Genomic DNA, 17,782 nt, shown 5'->3' with positions numbered 1-17,782 from the left:
CGTTACAAAGGTGCCTGTGTTAGATATGATTCTCCTGAAGGTGATGTCAGCTCAACGTCTCCTTTGCCGTCGCTGGCACAGACCGTGACCGCTGGTGGTATATTACTACCCAATCAGATACTCTACATACCCCCTTTCTAATGGAGTGTAGTACATACTAGTACTTGCCATATGTCTTGCAATTTGTACATACAGTCCATGCTGGATGTGGTTCGTAGTGACAGCGATAGCCAGGCCCTGAAGGGTTGTCCTCGAGCTGTGCCGGCTGTAGTCAAACTCGAGCCACCAGCCCCAAGAACAAAAGACCCGTGTCTGTTCTGGCCAGTTTGATAGACTGCAACCCAACTGCAAACCGACATAGCATTCACGAGATTCCATAGTACTGGTGGATGGTATTACAGCACATACATTACATTGCCATTGTTCACTGCTAGTGGTCCGGATACTCCTAGTACTAACCCTAAGTTCTTACTTAAGACTGCTATACATTTTTGACCCAAACAAAACATCTATTCCGAGATAACCTAATGTACCGGGTACTGTAACTATGTCTTTCGCTGAGTGTTGTGATGGGTAGGTAATACTTTGGCGGTCTATCCTAATGGGCCGCTTAGGTACATGCAGACTGACCGGCTCCGATACCTGACGCAGCCACGACGACTTGACCTAATAAAAACGGCAAGAACGACGAAATAATGCACAATGGTCTGCAAGGGTCCATGCTGCTGCTGCTACCTGCCGCTACCTACTATGGCGGGGCACTTCCTCCTTGGCCCACGAACGGTCTGTATACTACGTACGTACGGCCCTTTGGGGTAGGATAGGTGCGGATCGGCGCCTGGCTCTCTACACAGGCTTGTTGTCATTGTTGTTGTGATCTTCTTGGATCGTAGTTGGGATACGAGGGCTGTTTAGCCGATCACGCGGTTCCTTTGCCCAACCTCAAAGATACAAATCTAGCTCCCGGCGCTCCCATTAGTTGCATGGTACCAGGTGAGCCGTATCGAGGCCCTGCCGAACGCCTGTGTGGCACGTGGGTACGGAGGTACTGGGGGAGCCTGAGACAGATGGATGATGGATCTAGGTTCTACTAGCACCGTACGCATGTCCGGAACGCCATCTCTCCATCACTAGGGTGAGGGCGGATGGTATATGTTAAGATCCTCCAAACGGCCTTCGCGTTCCACAGGTCTCGCCTTCGAACAACTAAGGAAGTCCCAGTCCCCTTCTGGGGAGTCGCTCGACACACCCCGACAAGGCACGCTTGTTCCCGTCTTCTTACTCCCAGGGGTGTAATAACTGGACCGGATTTGGTCCTCTGCTTCTGAGATGAGGAGGCAGAGGTGAAACTGCGAGGGGTAAGGTGATACGGGCCTATATGTGCCCGCGTGGTCAACCGGACTTTCCGATTTCTTCTTCTTCGTCTTGCGCTCCTATAGCGCATTTGAGGTTGCCTTCCAAGGTCGTATGTACTTACAGTCGACCGCAGCCTCCAACAGGCGCGGATTCTAGGCGACCGTCTTGGTAGGCAACCTTGCCTTCTTACATACTTCTGAAGTTCTGGTTTCTTTGCCTGTGTTGCTGCTGAGCCGTGAGTGTCTCCAATGTGGGTCTAGACGTAGGATACGTCGTTCTGTTCAACATGACGGTACAGATTTGCAGAACATCCAGAAGGTGTGAGTGTATGCGTGTGGCCCGGTGTAGTTGTGTACTATTTGACACTTGGACCCAGTTTTTAACCAAGGGTTTGTTCACTTCTTTCTCCCGAACAACCTGATTGTCAGTGCGCACCATTTTGAGCCAGCATACTATATGTTACTTCATCTCCCTGACATTGATAAAGCACTAAGGACTCGGAATAGCTGTTCAACGATTACACGACACACTCAGACAATGGTGCGTCCCATGACAGCAGTGATATAACTAGGGGCGTCTCTACACATCGGCAGTATTTGGAAACAATCCCAGGGAATCTCTGTACTTTTAGACTGTTCGAGAGCTGTTCTTTGACTCTGCAAGGCTGCCCACTGGTCTTAGTTTGGGAACAGCCTAGCTCTTCTATATGGAGTGTGGTAGATTTCGTCTATATAAACCCAGTCTGCGCCCCAGGAGAACCCGGAAGACTTCATCATCATCGAGATATCAACTCAAACCCTGCCTCCCTACCTCCATTACCAACAGCAAGCAAACCAAACCACATTCCACATACCTTCAATCATCATCATAAAACATGCCCCGCAAGTGGGACATCAATGGCGACGAGGAGCGTCTGCCGGAGGGGGTGAGGCGGACGGGCTACGACGCCGATACACAAACATACACCTACGAGGCCGACGACGGCTCGGTGTACGATGGTGCGCCGGGTCAGCTCTACGGCCGACTCACCAAAACTGCTGAGTCCGTGCGGAGTCGGAGGACGACGACGACGACAACATCATCATCGTCGTCGCCTTCTCAATGCACAACCTCAACCTCCCCGGAAAGAGGAACACCACCATCATCACCACCTCGGTCCAGGTCAGGTTCACCCCAGACCTTCAGCACCATCCTCAACAACAACAAAAATAACACCCCAAGCTCCCATCCCCGGCGTGCTGCCTCCTCCTCCTCATCAGCAGCAGCAGCACGGCCATACACGCCCAAATCCATCCCATACCACACCACCACCGCGGCCGCCAGCCCTACCACCACGATGGGTTCGTCCTCCTCCCTGCGGACACACCCAACCGCGAAGGGCGCGGCCAAGGTGCTGGCCTCGGACCTCAAAGAGTATACCCGAGAGGCGGCGATCTCGGTGATGCTGCGCATGAGCAAGAGCATCAGGAAGCGGACGAGGGCGAAGAGGGCGGCGAATGAGCGGGGGTGGGTTGTGGAGGAGAAGGAGGGGGAGGAGGAGCGGTGAAGGGGGGAGGTGAGGACGTGAAGAAGGGGTGGTGAAGAAGGGAGTAGTGCGGTGGTGTAACTCAGTCGAGTTAACATACCTACGGTAAACGATTATTAGTTCTCATTCTCAGAGATTATCGATACATAACAATATATTGTAGTTCTGACCATTATCCTAATATCCATCATGCATCGTGACCCTAAAGAACGAATGTGCCTACCCTATCCAATGTAATGCGAATCACAAGAGTCCCCCCGAAATACTGTAATTTCTTATAGGGCGTATGAACATAGACTGTATTCGCGCCACGTCACATCAGAATTCGTAATACAGGAACCAACAATGTCATAACAATGCATTGTATTCATCAATCATATTTACTGTTCTTAGACCATTCTCAGGCCACAACTGGATGGGATATCATATCACAGAACCCAACCCATCCTCATCTTTCATCAAACACGCTCGGTGTTATCCCTCACCTCCCCGACCATACCCTCCTCCTCAGGCGGGTCCTCAATCCCCGTGATCTTGTAGATGACAGCAGCAGCGTACAAATCCCCACTGACATTCAGGGCCGTGCGGAAGCGGTCCAGGAACCAGTCGATCGCAATAATCACACCGTACATGCCCGTGATGGGCACGTTGACGCTCTGCGCGATCATGACGGTCAGCACCAGCGAGGCGCTCGGGATGGGCGTCGTGCCGATCGAGGCCAGCGTCGACAGCAGGCACACGATCGTATAGTCGGCCGGCGTCAGGCTGAGCCCTTGCGTCTGTGCCAGGAAGACGACGCACAGCGGGAAGTAGATGGCCGTGCCGTCCATGTTGACTAGGCAGCCTAGCGGCACGGTGAACTTGTTGATGGTGTAGGGCACGCCGCGGGCGGCCACGCACTTCATGGTCACGGGCAGCGTCGCGGCGGACGAGGAGGAACCCCAGGCGGTCAGCCAGGCCGGGGAGCACTTGGCCCAGTAGGCGTACGGGTTCTGGCGCGTCAGGGCGAAGAAGAGGATGGGCAGCACGATGAAGAGGTGGATGAACATGTTGGCGACGCCGCCGCCGATGAGGATGCCGAGGTTGTGGCCGACGTCGCGGATGTTCAGCTTGAAGAGGTTGGGCAGGATCAGGAAGAAGACGCCGACAGGGGCGATTTTGATCAGGAAGCCGATGATCTTGGTGATGAGCTCCTCGATCTCCTCCAGCGCCCGCACAATGTGCGACGTCGGCTTCAGCATGTAGCCCACCACCACCGCCGTCACCAGGATGCCGAGCAGCGCGTCGTTGGCCAGCGAGTGCACCACGTTCTGCGGGATCAGCGAGTCGAACATGTCCTGCACCACCATGTGGATCGCCACCGCCTTCCGCTCCTCGTACGTGTCCGCGTCGGCTTCGTCCACTTGCAGGCTCGCCTCGCCGACCCGCTGCATCTGTCGTGCCCAGACCAGGTCCGTCAGGATGGTGCTGATGACGATGGCCAGCAGCGTCGTGCCCACGTAGTAGATGATGGTCACCCGAGCCAGCTTCTGACCGCCGCCCGACATCTTCCTCAGTCGTTGCACGGCGAGAACAATAGCGGTGACGATCAAGGGGAGCACTGGGAGGATACGTCAGCTGCGTCTTATCTCTAATAATCTAGCAGAAACAACGCACCGCAGGCTCTCAGCGCGCGGAGCCACAACCTGCCCGGAATGCCGACGAGGGTGACGGCGGCGGCGGGGATGTTTTCGACTGTCGAACTAACAGCCACTCCGATGGCGATGGCAACAGCGGCAGCGATGACGATCTGCGTCGCCGAACCCGCCTCGACCACGGAGTGCCACCATGGCGTCTTCACTTTAACCGCTGGCTCCTCGGCTTGCGTGCTGTGAGACCTTTGGAGCTCGGCTGAGCCGGCGTCCGCCGCGGGAGTTTTCTCAGACATTTTGTCTTGTTGGCGGTGACGAGTCGAAGACTTTCACTCGTGTAGAGACCGGAAAAGCCTGGATGGTCGACAACCGGGAGGCAATATGGTCCATAATAAGTACGACTAGGTACTATCTCCTGGCAATATCAACCAACGGCCCGCAGACAAGGCCACCGCTAACCGATCGTCGACTTATCTTAAGCCAAGTGCTTTACCATGCCTGTAGGATCCTTGGCCACCTTGGCAAGCACCCGGCGACCTGCCAAATACAGTCGTAAGGTGAGGAAAGTAGAAAACACCAAGCGAGTGTTAATCCTGTCCTGGTCACCGAGAGGTGGTACTGCCAAGCGGTGGCATACTCGGCGGGCTAATGGAAGCGTTGTCGTTTCACACAAGTGACGCCAGAAAACTGCACTTACACAGTAATAGGGCCTTGGCCACGCGGCTCTGCGTCGGTTTCCTTAACTCTCGAGTCCACTCCGATTCCTGACTGGGCTCGAGGCAAGATGGCTGCCAACGCGAGGTAGGTAGTTTCGCCGTTGTTCGACCTGGATTTCCCCGCAATGCCCAGCAATGCCCAGCAGTGCCCAGGAATGCCGAGACAAACACCCCATGTTGTCTTGAAGATTACCAGGTAAAACCGCCAACCTGTTAATGGCGGGGGATTGCACCAATCTGGCCTTCCGCCCCGATGATATGAATGTTGGCTGGCCTGGATCGTCCCTTATCTTTGTCTCACATGACAGTGAGGCTTTGCTAGCTGGTATGAGGTTTCGGTGAGGGCAACGAGGTTGATGATAACGTTACCTAACTCACTACCCAGTCGCGTATTCTCAAACAATGGAAGTAAATGTACTAACCCGAGAAGGCTACCGGTTGGTAGTTTGAGAGCGAGAACTTGAAGCATATAAAATCACTTTATGTTTTGTGGGAGGTACCCGTGTACCGATTTGAACGGACAGCTCTTGTTCATTAAGTTGTTTGACTATTAGTGACACCCGATAAGTGAGTGATTGCAGTCGTTGCTTGAGGGTGACAACTACCAGTGTCCCACGATTCTCAGAAGAACTTGTTCGCGCCGGTTCCAGATCGGTAATGCTAGAAAGCAAGTGTTAGACCACTAATGAACCGTATGACTCGCAGTACGGAGTAGGCAGACGATCTCTGATCTCACCTCTACCTCCTAGAGGGCGAGTGGTTGGGCAAATCATGCCGCCAGAGAAAGCAGGTATGATGATCGAAGCCAGATCAATTGAACGGTCAAAAGGTGATTGATTTAATGTAATACAGTCAGCTGAACGGGTTCCTGATAGCTCTGCTTGGCCAACGTAATGAAAATGATTGTTCTGGGAATGGTTTCTGGCTCCAGCCGACAAAACTGATTTATCGTCCCACGCCTTACTAGGTACGGTAGCTCCTTCCACCACCACCGCCGCTCTGTCATGAATCAGTATGATCACGAAGGACGAAGTACTATATCACAATCGTGCTCACACCTAAAGTACTACTAGTATACTTTGTGGTCGGATGGTCAAGACGGGAGGCATTTACATCGATTCATTGATCCTTGCCAGCCCCTGGCTGGTGGTTCGGTGATGGTTCGACTAGCCAATGAAAGGATGCTACTGTAGCTCTGGTAGTCTCTAGGGCACAACATAATTCAGGTAGTCAATTCATGATGACTATGTGAGGTTGACGGTCTAGAAGTGCAGTGTTCGCATGTAGACCTTATCTGCCTAGTCTACATAGGTACCCATCTTCTTGAGCAGGTACAAGTACCAACTAGATTGTTATTTGGCCATCCAGATCTTCTATGTAGCTGTATCCAAGCAATTACTCAATTACGGTCCCAGGTAGTTAGCCACACCCCCAGATTTTAATCAACACACGTGTACTTCACACCATACCCACGGGCTATCCACCCTCGACGTGAAGTTCCACGGGTATCCTCAACCGCTCCATCTGACGGACCACAATTTGGTTCATCCCCATGTTCAGGAGCCAGCCAAGGCCCTCCTGCGCCGCACCGAGAAGCTCGAGGCACTCTAGTTTCCCTAGTCCCGGCGCTAAGCCCGCAGCCGCGCGGAAGATGATGCCAACCAACTGCGGGAGCTGGGCTTCAGACTCAATGTAATCAGGTCTTCCCTCGCAGGCCTCTCTGAGCAGAGGATCCAGTATCTTCTTGAAATCGGTAAGGACCATCCAACACTTTGTGTGTAAATAGAGGTAGTCGAAGTACAACTCGGCCATCTCCGTATTCACCGTGGTTGCCAGCGTTTTGATCAGCGCAGCCGGTGACAGCGTCGAGTGGTCTTCGCGGCCAGGCAAGCGGCGTTGATGTCGTTTGGTTCCCTAGCTGGCTTCCCGGAACGGCCGGCTGCTCGCTCGGTCGTATTCGTGCACCATCTCATAGACATTGCCGGGAGAAGGGTCTACCTCGATCCACCCGCCTTCGCCGACAATGTTGCGCACATCTTCCAGCGTCATGTTGACCCGCGCGTGGCCGGCAGTGTCGTTACCTAGGCGCCCCCGGAAGAGGAGAGAGACCGGGGCAAGCTAAGCAAGTCCCCTGCGTGTTGCGTTGCTTGGACCAGCGACAGGGATAGCACCTCGCGATGCGGCGAACTCGGAGAGAGAAACCCCCTGACAAAGACACCACTGCTTCCAGAAGTCCTTGATTTCTTGTGGCTCTTGCCCGACCCAGAACCGACGGTCGCCCTGCATATGCGTCATAACGAGCATGTCCGTCACACCGGCTTAGGGTGGCTGCGAGTGGCCATCCACGTCAGCCGTATCATCGCATGGTAGAACTGGTTCATAGCGAATACAGCACCCCAAACATTGACGAAGGCGATGGCCGTAGTGTGGAAGAGCGTCAGGAGGTGATGCGCCCACACGCCTGCGAAAACGGCGTTGCGCTTCACCAGGATGCTCTGAGGCTTGACGATGGACGGCAGGAGCCGCCGTTTCCACTTCGAGATGACGTCTGTCTCGAAGAAATGCGCGTCTTCTCACAGCCTTCGGAGAGCGCTGTCCTTTTTGGTAGGCCATGCCGACGGTCTGGGCTTCCCTGCAATATCATCGAGGATGTCCTCCGAGCGGCAGGTAATCCATCTCCCAATGTTGGTAAGGTCCACCCAACCATTCTCGAGTTGATCGCCTAGGATTTCAAAGTTGTCGATAAAGAGCTGGGAAGCGAACACGACCCAGAACGGTATCGGCTGGGACGGGTCGGCCATGATAAGCCGATCACCGCGAGTGAACTCATCTTGGACACTGCTCCACTTGAGCTTCCGGGCTAAGATGGCCGTCTCAGAGACAACCTCTGCGAATCCTGCGCAGTCTCGGTCATACCTCTCGTGTGCTGAATGGCTCTTGTGAACCTTGCCCGGTTGGAACCATCCGTATGGCTGTCCGTTGTAGAGCGGAGGCATTTCCGGATCCTCGAGGCAAGCCTTGCGGATGCGATCCAGGAGATGGTACGCCTCATACATTGTCCTCTTGGAAATACCGTATGCGTCGATATTGATATCATCGCCATCCGCTACTCTGTGGCTTGGGTCCAGGCCTTCAGCAGAAGCCGCAGTGTGGTAGTGGTCGACGATGAACTTGGCTACGCCGCCAAAGCGATCCAGAACGGGTGCAGCCTTCTCTTCCATCTTGCGGGCGAGGTCTATGGCTGTGCTGGTTGCAACAGCAACAGCGGCTAGCTGGAAAGTTACCTGCGAATACTTCACACCCCAGAGTTTGTGGACTTCCTCTCTGAGAAGTAAAACATCCTGCAACAGCGCAGAGAACGCAACTTACGCGGCTTCCTCCAGACCGGCTTCATCTTCGGCAATGTCATACTCTGGGGCGGGAAGGGTGACGTCAGGAGCGTCCAGGAACTGGTGCGATGGCTCGTAGAGACGGAGTGCTGCGAACGCTGTCGAAAGACACTGGCGAGGGCTTGGTGGTGCGATGCTGCCTGTGCTTGCATTGATCCGGTGGGCGCCGCCCAAGATGTTGTGAACTTGCTTGAGGATGTCGACAAAGTGGGAATGCTTCCTTGCGGTGACCTCTTCGGCGTTGACAACGCCTCGCTCCTGGAGGAGTTGGGCGAATGCCTCGCGAAGACAGATGACGCGCTCAAGAACCTTGGCTATGGAAGAGCGTAGGGCTAATTTGCGTTTGGCCACAAGCTCGGCCATCGGTACAAACTAAAGTCGCTGATGCCGACTATGTAGTTGGTTGGCGTATTCTCCACGCTGCTTGTCGCTGGGCCTCCCGCATTTGCGGCATTGACATTCTTTTTCTTCTTTTTCTTTCGGCGGCTGCTCTAGTTCTCTCCGTCTCCAGGAGGGTCCGCTTGAGTGTTGGGAGGCGGGACCGATGAACCCGATGGGCCAGGCTGAGGCTCGGGCCAGCCATTTGCCCTGGCCGTTGTAGCAAGCCATGAGAGGAAAAGCCTTGTGTCAGCTTTGCACTGTTGGTAGGTGTTCGTGAGCCGCGCCATGGTATTCCGTCACCAGCAAGGGTGGGTGGAAGGATGAATGGAAGTCGGAACGGTCAAAAACCAAAAATTGAGGGGTAATGATAAGGGTTTTGTGATCGAATCCTATCTCTCAAATCAAAAAAGGACCTACTTGTTCAGTACCCTGTAATTATCGTAATCACCGCCTAACGTGTTAACTTACAGCATAGGAGTTGGATTTGTACCTCAATCATAGGTATACACTGCTCTGAAATGCAACTCTCGCTAGTGGTCAGGTTGTAGGAGGTAGTGGGCCGGCTGGTCGCAACAAACTCTTGTGGGGCGTCGGTAACATCCAGCTCCAATACCCGCTTACGCCGTTCCAGTAACATGTATTGTATGTAACTAGGTGCCAGGGTTAAAATACAGCGCATTTCCTACAAGTCCATTCTCATACGCAACCTCCATAATCACCTATCATTCGTTGCATACCACCTCCGGAATTTTAAACCCCAGGGCCTACGAGGTGCTCATCGTGCTTACAAGCCGGAGTCCGCTAAGCCGCACCCGAACCGCAATGGCCGCCGACGCAAGCGGCGGGTTCCTTGCGTATCATGAGCCGAACAGTGCGAGTCACCGAGTCCCCTTCTCTCCCCTGTAACTACCTAATCGTCTTCTCCTCCGCTCACACAGCATCAAAGTCATCAACATCCTGACGCTCATGTCCTTTTTCCTCTTCCTGGTCATTGCAGAGTGGCTTGCCGACAAGATCTTCCGTGCCTCTCTGATCGGGCACATCATCGTCGGCCTCATCTACGGCGTGCCGCTTGCCAATATCCTGGCGCAAGACTGGCAGGAGACGTTTCTAGCCCTGGGATACATAGGTTTAATCTTGATCATCTTCGAAGGTTGTCTATTTTACTGTTAATCCGCCGTTCACCTATGTGACCGCTGCTAACCACCCCGTCTTAGGCGGCCTCACCGTTCGCCTCGATCTGCTGCGCCAGAACCTGGTCCTCAGCACCATGGCAGCCCTCCTCGGCATCCTCACGCCCATTGCCCTATCCTTTGCCCTATTCTCCGCAGGATTTCATCACAGTCCGTAATCCTCCCACACTGCCCTCCTTCCAATGATCCAATCCAACTTTGCTAATCAGTAACCCTCCCTTTCCCGACGGACAACAACAGGCCTCCTAGAATCCTTCATACTCGGCACAGCGCTATGCTCCACCTCCCTGGGCACGACCTTCGTGCTCCTCTCCAGCGCCTCCTCCCGAACCACCACCACCACCACCACCACCACCACCACAAATGACAACAACAACAACAACACCACAACCGTAGAAGTAGTACCAGGAACAGGAACAGGAACAGTAGTGGACTACGCCCAAACGCGCATCGGCACCATCCTCATCAGCGCCGCCCTGCTCGACGACGTGTGCGGCCTCGTGCTGGTGCGCGTCATCCACAACCTGCGCGGTATCATCATAACCACCACCACCGCTTCTCCTTCAAACAGTGGCGACAACTCATCATCTCTGGGTTGGATCATCGGCCGGCCGGTGCTGGCCAGCGCGCTGATGGCCGTGCTGACGCCCGCCGCGGCCAGGTTTGTGGCGCGCCCCGTGTGGAGGAGGGTGGTGGTGCAGTCCCGGCTGGCGGCGCGCGTTGCTACTACTAGTAGTAGGGGTGTCCTGATGGTGGTCATGGTGCTCGTGCTGGGCGCGTTTCTGGCCATTGCGGCGTATGCGGGCGCGTCGGTGCTGTTTGGGGCGTTTTTGGCCGGGGCGTTTCTGAGCGCCTTGCCGGAAGGGAAAGTGAAACAGGAGGTAGGAGGGATGCTGGGGTTGGATGGCGATGGGGATGGCGAAAAGAATGGGGCGGCCGTACCAGAGTTCACCGAGGTGTTTGACAGGTACTTGCGGGCGCCGCAGCGGTATGTCCTGCAGCCGCTGTTCTTTGCGAGCATCGGCTTTGCCATCCCTTTTCTCGAGCTGTGGACGGGCGAGGTCATCTGGAAAGGCGTGGTCTACACGTTGCTGATGGCGGTCGGGAAGCTGATCGTCGGCATTGTCGTCCCGGTCTGGGATGTCGTCTCTTTGTCGCGGCGCAAGATGCGCGGCTCGCAGAAGGCGCTAGATGGCCGCAAGACGAACATTGGCTGGGCTCCCGCCACGCTGCTGGGGGCAGCTATGGTCGCTCGCGGAGAGATCGGCCTGCTCATCATCCAGATCGGCTTGAACGAGACGACATTCCTGACGCGCAAGGGATTCGTCATTGGGGTCTGGGCCATCGTCCTCAACACCATCATCGGGCCCGTGCTGGTGGGGGTCCTCCTGAAGCGGGCGGGACCCGGGATCACCAATGATGCTCGCTGGGGAGTTCAGTCGCAGGGGCGGCTCTGATCCTGTATGCGATGCGGAGGGCTAGGCGACAGGAACATCAGCCGGGACAAGTCAAGCGCCAAGGCCGGCTTGATGCTGCGCGCTGTTGCATTCCGCGACCATGGGCGAGTCATGTGTCGTCTCGACCGGTATTCCAGTGGCAGGATACAAGGGGAAGAGTCTTAAAATAGAGACTGAGATCCGAACGTACCATGTAAGATCTCATCGACTTGGAACACTAGGGACCGTGTAGGATAGGTGCTACCCACATGCCATATATCTGGTTCAGCAGTCAATATGCAGGCCGATGCCAAGGTCTTCCAGCTTCCCTTCGGCGCACCTGATTCGATCTATTTAAACGAGGGAGCAAAGGTACACTACGGCGTCTGACAAGGACGGAGCTGTGCTGCTCGGATATAATATCGAGACAAGGACAATACAACTGTGATCGGCCAATGAGGGCAGACGCCGCGCCTGGACGAGTCCCGCACCCGGGTTCCCGGCTGAATGGTATAGTATTGTTCAGAACCAGTCGAAGAACAACATGCATTCGTGTCCTTTATTTGAATCCCCACACGTAACCAGCTGCAGAGAACCTGTGCGGCCTGCGTTTCTAATTTGTATAGGACAACTGAGAGTCAATGTTCCGATCCTCTCACATGGCCAAGCAGGCCCTCGCGCCACTGATCCATGGTACCGCACCGGCAGGGTGGCCGATCGGGCCTAGAGAAGGGCCCTTGGTTCGCAGCCGCCGGAGGAGATCGCCCGGAAGTCAACCGGCCTCGCATCATGGAAGGACTACAAATATAGTTTAACCATGGCCCAGCCCAGTCCTATTGTTCACGAGGAAACCAGGCTGGCAGCGGTCCTGCTACGGCTAATCCATCAGCCCCCTTGATCCCTGGTCCCGCACCATGTGGCAGCTCGCCCTAATAGCCCTGCTCGGGCTGGCCGTCACCTTGGTCCACGCAGCCCCTGCCGTCATTCTCGAGCAGGCGGAGGGAATACCGCCGGGATGGAGTTTCTACGGGAATGCTAGTGCCTCGGACAAGATCATGCTTTTCATAGCGCTGAAGGAGCCCGGCATTGCGGAACTGAAGTCTAAGCTCAACCAGCGCCATGCTTCCGACCACCTTTCATCTGACCTCGGCCGGCATCTGAGCCGCGATGAGGTCCTCCAGCGCCGCCAGCCGGCCGCTACAACAACCCGTGCTGTATCGGGCTGGCTGAGATCAAGCGGGATTCAGCAAGTGCACAGACAGGGCAGCCTCATCAGCTTCGAAGCGTCCGCCGAGGCAGTCAAGTCCCTTTTCCAAGCCGATCTAGCGTACTACGCCTACAACGGCAGCGACGCGGCACCCGTGCTGCGGGCTCTCTCCTACACGGTCCCCGCCTGGCTCCGCGACGCCATCGATTTCGTCCACCCGCTCACCAACTTCATGCCGCCGCCACCGCATCGGGGTCGCCGCAGACCTCCCAAACCCTGGTGGCCGCCGCATCCAAAACCAAAACCGACAAAGCGGCCTCCCACACCGGGTGGCCCCTCGATCTCTTCCACCAAGACCGTCACGCCAACGGCAATCCCCACCGTCTCGGTCCCGGATCCAAACGAGAACCCCTTTCCCAACCTGCCCTGCCTGGCGGCCACTGTGCCGGACTGCATCAAAGAGCTCTACAACATCCGCTACAACCCGGCCAACGAGAGCCAACCGAGCCCCGTCCGGTTCGGCGTGGCCGGCTTCCTCGAGCAGTGGATCCTGTACTCAGACGTGGCCCAGTTCCTAGACACCTTCACGCCAGACCTCTCCCTCTCGTCCTACAACTTCAGCGTCACGCTCTTCAACAACGGGACCAACCCGCAAACCTCCCCGCGGAACGCCGGCATCGAGGCCTCGCTGGACGTGCAGTACGCCATGGCGCTCGGCCACCCGACCCACGTGACCTACTACAGCACCGGCGGGCGCGGCACCAAGCTGAACACCACGTCGGGCGAGCCGCTGGAGCCGCTGGAGGAGCCGTCGTCGAGCGACAACGAGCCCTTCCTGGAATTCCTGGACGCTCTGCTCGCGCTGGACGACGACCACATCCCGCACGTGCTCTCCATCAGCTACGCCGACGACGAGGCGAGCGTGCCCCGGGGCTACGCCTCGCGCGTGTGCGACATGTTTGCCGCGCTGGCGGCCCGCGGCGTGAGCGTGCTGGCCGCCACGGGCGACGGCGGCGCGGCCGGCACCGGCCAGACGCGCTGTGGCGAGGAAGCCCAGGCCGCCGCCCCACGGTTCGTGCCTACCTTCCCGGCCAGCTGCCCCTATGTCACGGCCGTGGGCGCCACGCAAAACGTGGCGCCGCCCGTGGCCGGCGCCGTGTTCAGCGCCGGCGGGTTCAGCGATTTCTTTGCGCGCCCCGCGTGGCAGGATGATGTGGTCGCCCCTTATGTGTCGCGCTTCTCTGTCGCGCAGAACGGTACTACTACTAATGCTACGGGGCCGGGCCGCCGCCTCCCACTATTCAACCCCTCTGGACGGGCGACGCCGGACATCAGTGCGATCGGCAAGGCCTTCCAGATCGTCATGGGCGGCAGCGTCAGCCAGGTGTACGGGACGAGCGCGAGCGCGCCCGTCGTGGCGGCCATGGTGGCGCTGGTCAATGACGCGCGCATGCGCGCCGGCAAGCCCAGCCTCGGCTGGCTCAACCCGCTGCTGTATGGGGAGCGGGTGAGGGCGGTGTTGAGGGACGTGACCGAGGGGCAGAGTAGGGGCTGCCGCTTCGCGGATGGGTCCATGTCGCCTGGGTGGTCGGCGGCGGCGGGATATGACTGCGTTACGGGGCTTGGGGTGGTGGGTGATTTTAGTGAGTTCCTGGCTGCGCTGCTGTAGGGCCTCGAGGCGTAGTGGTGGCCATGGTCATCTTTTCAATGCCTTCGGCTATGATAGGAGCTGCGTCTAGTGTACCAAGCCCCCTTTTTTTGACCCTGAGATGGAATACACGGAGACGGCGGGGTTCGCCGTCCATGACCCGCCGTCATTGCGTCATGACCCTTTGATGACCTCAGACCCGGCCAGCACCGAGGCTCCTTACTACAATTCCAACGGCTAAACGACTCCTTCCTCCGTTTGATTTCCCCCTTCGGACAATCCAAAGCACATTAAACATATATAAAACCATGGCGAACATCCTCCGAGCCAACCTCATCAAAATCCAATCCGTCCTCAGGGGCAGCGGCGCGCGGCCGCTGACTCGCCAACCGCGCGCCACCAATGCCAGATCCATTATGTACAAGAAGGATAAGGCAGATGGTACTTCCTCGACGCTAACAATGACTCCCCAAACGTGAGTGGTGAACATACACACCATACCATACCTTTTACTTTGTCCCGTGTGGTGGTTGTGCTCGTATCTGACAAGTGTCGTCGGGTCTCTTTAGATGGGCTGCACTTGGGGGCCTCTTGGCCGTCGCCGTTGGCTACGGATACATGATGTCCCATCCGGACAAGGTCATCAGGAGCGAGTCGAGCCCGGCTTCTACCACCGAGGTGAACTCCGGTGATGCCACTCGTAAGACGCCGGAGTACTTGAAAGGGAAGTAGGGCGCGGCGGCAGGAGTTGGCGAGCACTCGGTGAGGATGAGGATTACTTGGTTCTGGTTCAAAAGGAGACTTTACTATAAGCTGGGATATTTGTCGGATCATATGCTTCCAACCTTTCTGTTGACTTTTGCGACTTCTTGGGTAAATGGAACAACATAATTTGCATTTTTGGTGAAGGAGAGAGTAGAGTTACTCATGTCCCTGACCTTCAGAGAATACCTAGTGTGCAAATACTCAAGTTACTGAAAGTAAAGTAATTTCCTCGCCGTGACCCTATCTCTCCGGTTCATCGCTCTCGTCAGTCCTTAACGTGCAGTTGCCTGTGTTTCCCTCCTCTCCTTTTTACCGTTACATCTCATCTACATTCCCGTCTCACTCCGTACTGCCATCACTAATCTGCCACCATAACACCTCCCGGACCAAACACCTCACCCTTTCGCTTCGTACCCGAACGCTACCTAGGTACCGAGTTGCGATGGGATAAACGGGTCCTTCCTCAACAAGCGTACATAACTGAAGCTGCTAACCTTTGTGCCTTCCTTTCTCTACCTTCCTTTGCCTTTCCTTCATGATTTTCTTGGGGCTTTCAGTATCACTTCCTACCTACAAACAACAAGTGATCGGTCTGCATTCATTCTTACCACACCTCACTTGTTTCCTCAAGCAATGGCATAGTCAGTCCGTTTTTCAACGCATGATACGGGGTTTAGTACGCGCAGGTTGATGTGCGACACTCATTCCCGTCCGGCGTTCATTTCTTCCAAAAAGGAGTTTCGTAATCGTTTCTTCCGATGAAAGCTCCCGGTCTCTCCATTCTATCTCAACTTCAGCATCGCCATACTTTCATCCCAACCGAACCTTCCGCTTGCAGCCAAGAGATTCATTCTGTCTGAAGTTAACTCGACCACCTTCCTGTGAGGAGAGAAAGAAAACAGCTTCATCCGACTTTGCGGGAGCTTCCGCCCCTCAGTTATCAGCTATCGTAAGTACAGCCCCATTTTTAGTCGTGAGCCGAAGTCATTATGTATCTAACAGGCACCAAGGGAAATGGAGTCTTACGCTCCAGAAGAAGACACCCAGATGACTGGCCCTGGTGATGAGAAGCAAATCCGAAACGCCGAGACGACCTTTGAGGAACCAGAGCACGGCCGGCAGACGCAGAAGGCCCAGAGAAAGAGCCAGCTGAAGAAACAAATCATTCTCGAATCGGTGCGCAAAATGGAAGGGCGGCATCTGGACAAGGCTATTGCCATCATGGAGAAAGAAATCCGCCGGACGAAGAAAGCTGTCACATGGGAACTTGCTGATATTAACGACCTTTCCAAGAGAGCCCTTCGAAAGCTCTATAGTATCGTAATCAAGGTTTTTCCTAATGCGCTAGGCCGAGAAGTTGGAAGAGCTTGACGGGAAGCGTGTGGCTGAGCCGGCCGTCACGACCGCCGCTGAATCGCGCCCGTTTGACGTGGAGGAGAGCAAGCGGATGAGCGAGAAGGATCACGGACGCCGTGTCACAGACTCCAAGGACGATGCCGAGTCGAACGATCCGACGCTGGGCGAGCTGTGCGGCCTGCTGGGCCTCCCGGACTCCGAAATCTCGCCCGGCCGCGGCGCATGCAAGATCGGCTACCCCCTGCATCCCAAAACGCGCGTGGCTACGCTGGGCACGCTGGGGCTGGCGTCGCGCCCCCGCTATGTGTATCGCGTCGTGCACAATGCCATGCCCTTCAGGGGGCACAAGGCCCGCGGTTACGGGCGGGTGGTGGCCGATCCGCTGATCTTTCAGCTCTATCTGCAGAAGCATCTGTTTTGGGCGAGCCGGTGGCAGAGCCCGTTCCTGTCGGTCGCCACCACGATGGAGAAGGTGCTGGAGTTCACGGGCATCTTTTGGTATCAGGGCCATTACGGCATCAAGATCTACACGATCGACACCCATCTGGATGCGCGGAATCATACGAGGCAACCCATGTTTGATGTGAGTGAGCTAATATGGGAATTGGGCCTGCCGCGGCGGGGCAACCTCTTCGAGGAGGAGTGCGTCGTCATGCACTCCATTCCCGAGGCATGCGTTGTGAAGACGATGGAGTGGGATGAGATATGGCGGACGCACAAGAAGACGCTGATGGAGATTGGCAAGAGCCAGAAGATGAAACCGAAAGGTGGACCTAGCCAGGAGTGGTTGGAGGAACGGCGGCGCCTATATGGGGTTAACTCCCGGAGGCTTCTGCCTTTTCATGTGCCCGTCTGAGGGCACCCTCGAGTTTCTCACCACTCTTCGACTTGAACCTGCGTTGGTTTATTTCTTGGGGGCTTTGGGGTGATCTAACACCTGAATCGAGGCGTCTGGCTGCCCTTATGATCTGCATTTCTAATTCTCACATTGGGGTTGCGGTTGGTTTACATATTTCTTTTGCAAAAGCTCGACTGAAAGAATTCAAGATCGCCATTAGGAAAGGCAGGGTCTAATAACGTTGCTGCGATAGAATAGAGCTATCAGTATCACTCGCAACGTGGACTGGGCGGGATCTAGCAGAGGAGATGCTTAAGGAGACGTTCAAATACAGGCCTGAG

General features: G+C 55.8%; 7 protein-coding genes across 7 annotated transcripts; 5 read left to right on the top strand and 2 right to left on the bottom strand.

The window, feature by feature from the left end:
* Positions 1-2,230: 2,230 nt before the first annotated feature.
* On the top strand, positions 2,231-2,902 carry B0T15DRAFT_491903 (uncharacterized protein; the record flags this gene model as incomplete). The annotated part of the gene is made up of 1 exon (XM_062866815.1): positions 2,231-2,902. One exon carries the CDS (start codon positions 2,231-2,233, stop codon positions 2,900-2,902), a length of 672 nt encoding a protein of 223 aa, XP_062722132.1.
* Positions 2,903-3,241: 339 nt separating this feature from the next.
* Positions 3,242-4,907, bottom strand: B0T15DRAFT_138146 (Sodium:dicarboxylate symporter). Its single transcript, XM_062861845.1, has 2 exons — positions 4,538-4,907; positions 3,242-4,481 (listed from the first exon to the last, which is right to left on the bottom strand). Exons 1-2 carry the CDS (start codon positions 4,806-4,808, stop codon positions 3,340-3,342), a joined length of 1,413 nt encoding a protein of 470 aa, XP_062722131.1. The 5' UTR covers positions 4,809-4,907; the 3' UTR covers positions 3,242-3,339.
* A 2,235-nt stretch (positions 4,908-7,142) lies between these two features.
* On the bottom strand, positions 7,143-8,980 carry B0T15DRAFT_509739 (uncharacterized protein; the record flags this gene model as incomplete). The annotated part of the gene is made up of 5 exons (XM_062867805.1): positions 7,143-7,309; positions 7,439-7,508; positions 7,544-7,780; positions 7,928-8,474; positions 8,598-8,980. 5 exons carry the CDS (start codon positions 8,978-8,980, stop codon positions 7,143-7,145), a joined length of 1,404 nt encoding a protein of 467 aa, XP_062722130.1.
* A 713-nt stretch (positions 8,981-9,693) lies between these two features.
* On the top strand, positions 9,694-11,648 carry B0T15DRAFT_430915 (Sodium/hydrogen exchanger family-domain-containing protein; the record flags this gene model as incomplete). The annotated part of the gene is made up of 4 exons (XM_062865727.1): positions 9,694-9,869; positions 9,945-10,151; positions 10,216-10,341; positions 10,432-11,648. Exons 1-4 carry the CDS (start codon positions 9,821-9,823, stop codon positions 11,646-11,648), a joined length of 1,599 nt encoding a protein of 532 aa, XP_062722129.1. The 5' UTR covers positions 9,694-9,820.
* Positions 11,649-12,199: 551 nt separating this feature from the next.
* On the top strand, positions 12,200-14,503 carry B0T15DRAFT_430910 (tripeptidyl-peptidase-like protein; the record flags this gene model as incomplete). The annotated part of the gene is made up of 2 exons (XM_062865726.1): positions 12,200-13,647; positions 13,735-14,503. Exons 1-2 carry the CDS (start codon positions 12,542-12,544, stop codon positions 14,501-14,503), a joined length of 1,875 nt encoding a protein of 624 aa, XP_062722128.1. The 5' UTR covers positions 12,200-12,541.
* A 287-nt stretch (positions 14,504-14,790) lies between these two features.
* B0T15DRAFT_552080 (uncharacterized protein) lies at positions 14,791-15,282 on the top strand (the record flags this gene model as incomplete). The annotated part of the gene is made up of 2 exons (XM_062870285.1): positions 14,791-14,957; positions 15,052-15,282. The coding sequence occupies 2 exons, from the start codon at positions 14,791-14,793 to the stop codon at positions 15,212-15,214; spliced, it is 330 nt and encodes a 109-aa protein (XP_062722127.1). The 3' UTR covers positions 15,215-15,282.
* A 939-nt stretch (positions 15,283-16,221) lies between these two features.
* B0T15DRAFT_573361 (uncharacterized protein) lies at positions 16,222-17,472 on the top strand. Its single transcript, XM_062870925.1, has 2 exons — positions 16,222-16,501; positions 16,596-17,472. The coding sequence occupies exons 1-2, from the start codon at positions 16,262-16,264 to the stop codon at positions 17,457-17,459; spliced, it is 1,104 nt and encodes a 367-aa protein (XP_062722126.1). The 5' UTR covers positions 16,222-16,261; the 3' UTR covers positions 17,460-17,472.
* Positions 17,473-17,782: the final 310 nt, after the last annotated feature.

The sequence above is a fragment of the Chaetomium strumarium genome (assembly GCF_033439665.1).
Source record: "Chaetomium strumarium strain CBS 333.67 chromosome Unknown B0T15scaffold_3, whole genome shotgun sequence".
Taxonomy (NCBI): Eukaryota; Fungi; Ascomycota; class Sordariomycetes; order Sordariales; family Chaetomiaceae; genus Chaetomium; species Chaetomium strumarium.
The sequence above is the reverse complement of the archived record's forward strand: the minus strand, read 5'-3'. Positions and strand labels throughout refer to the sequence as shown.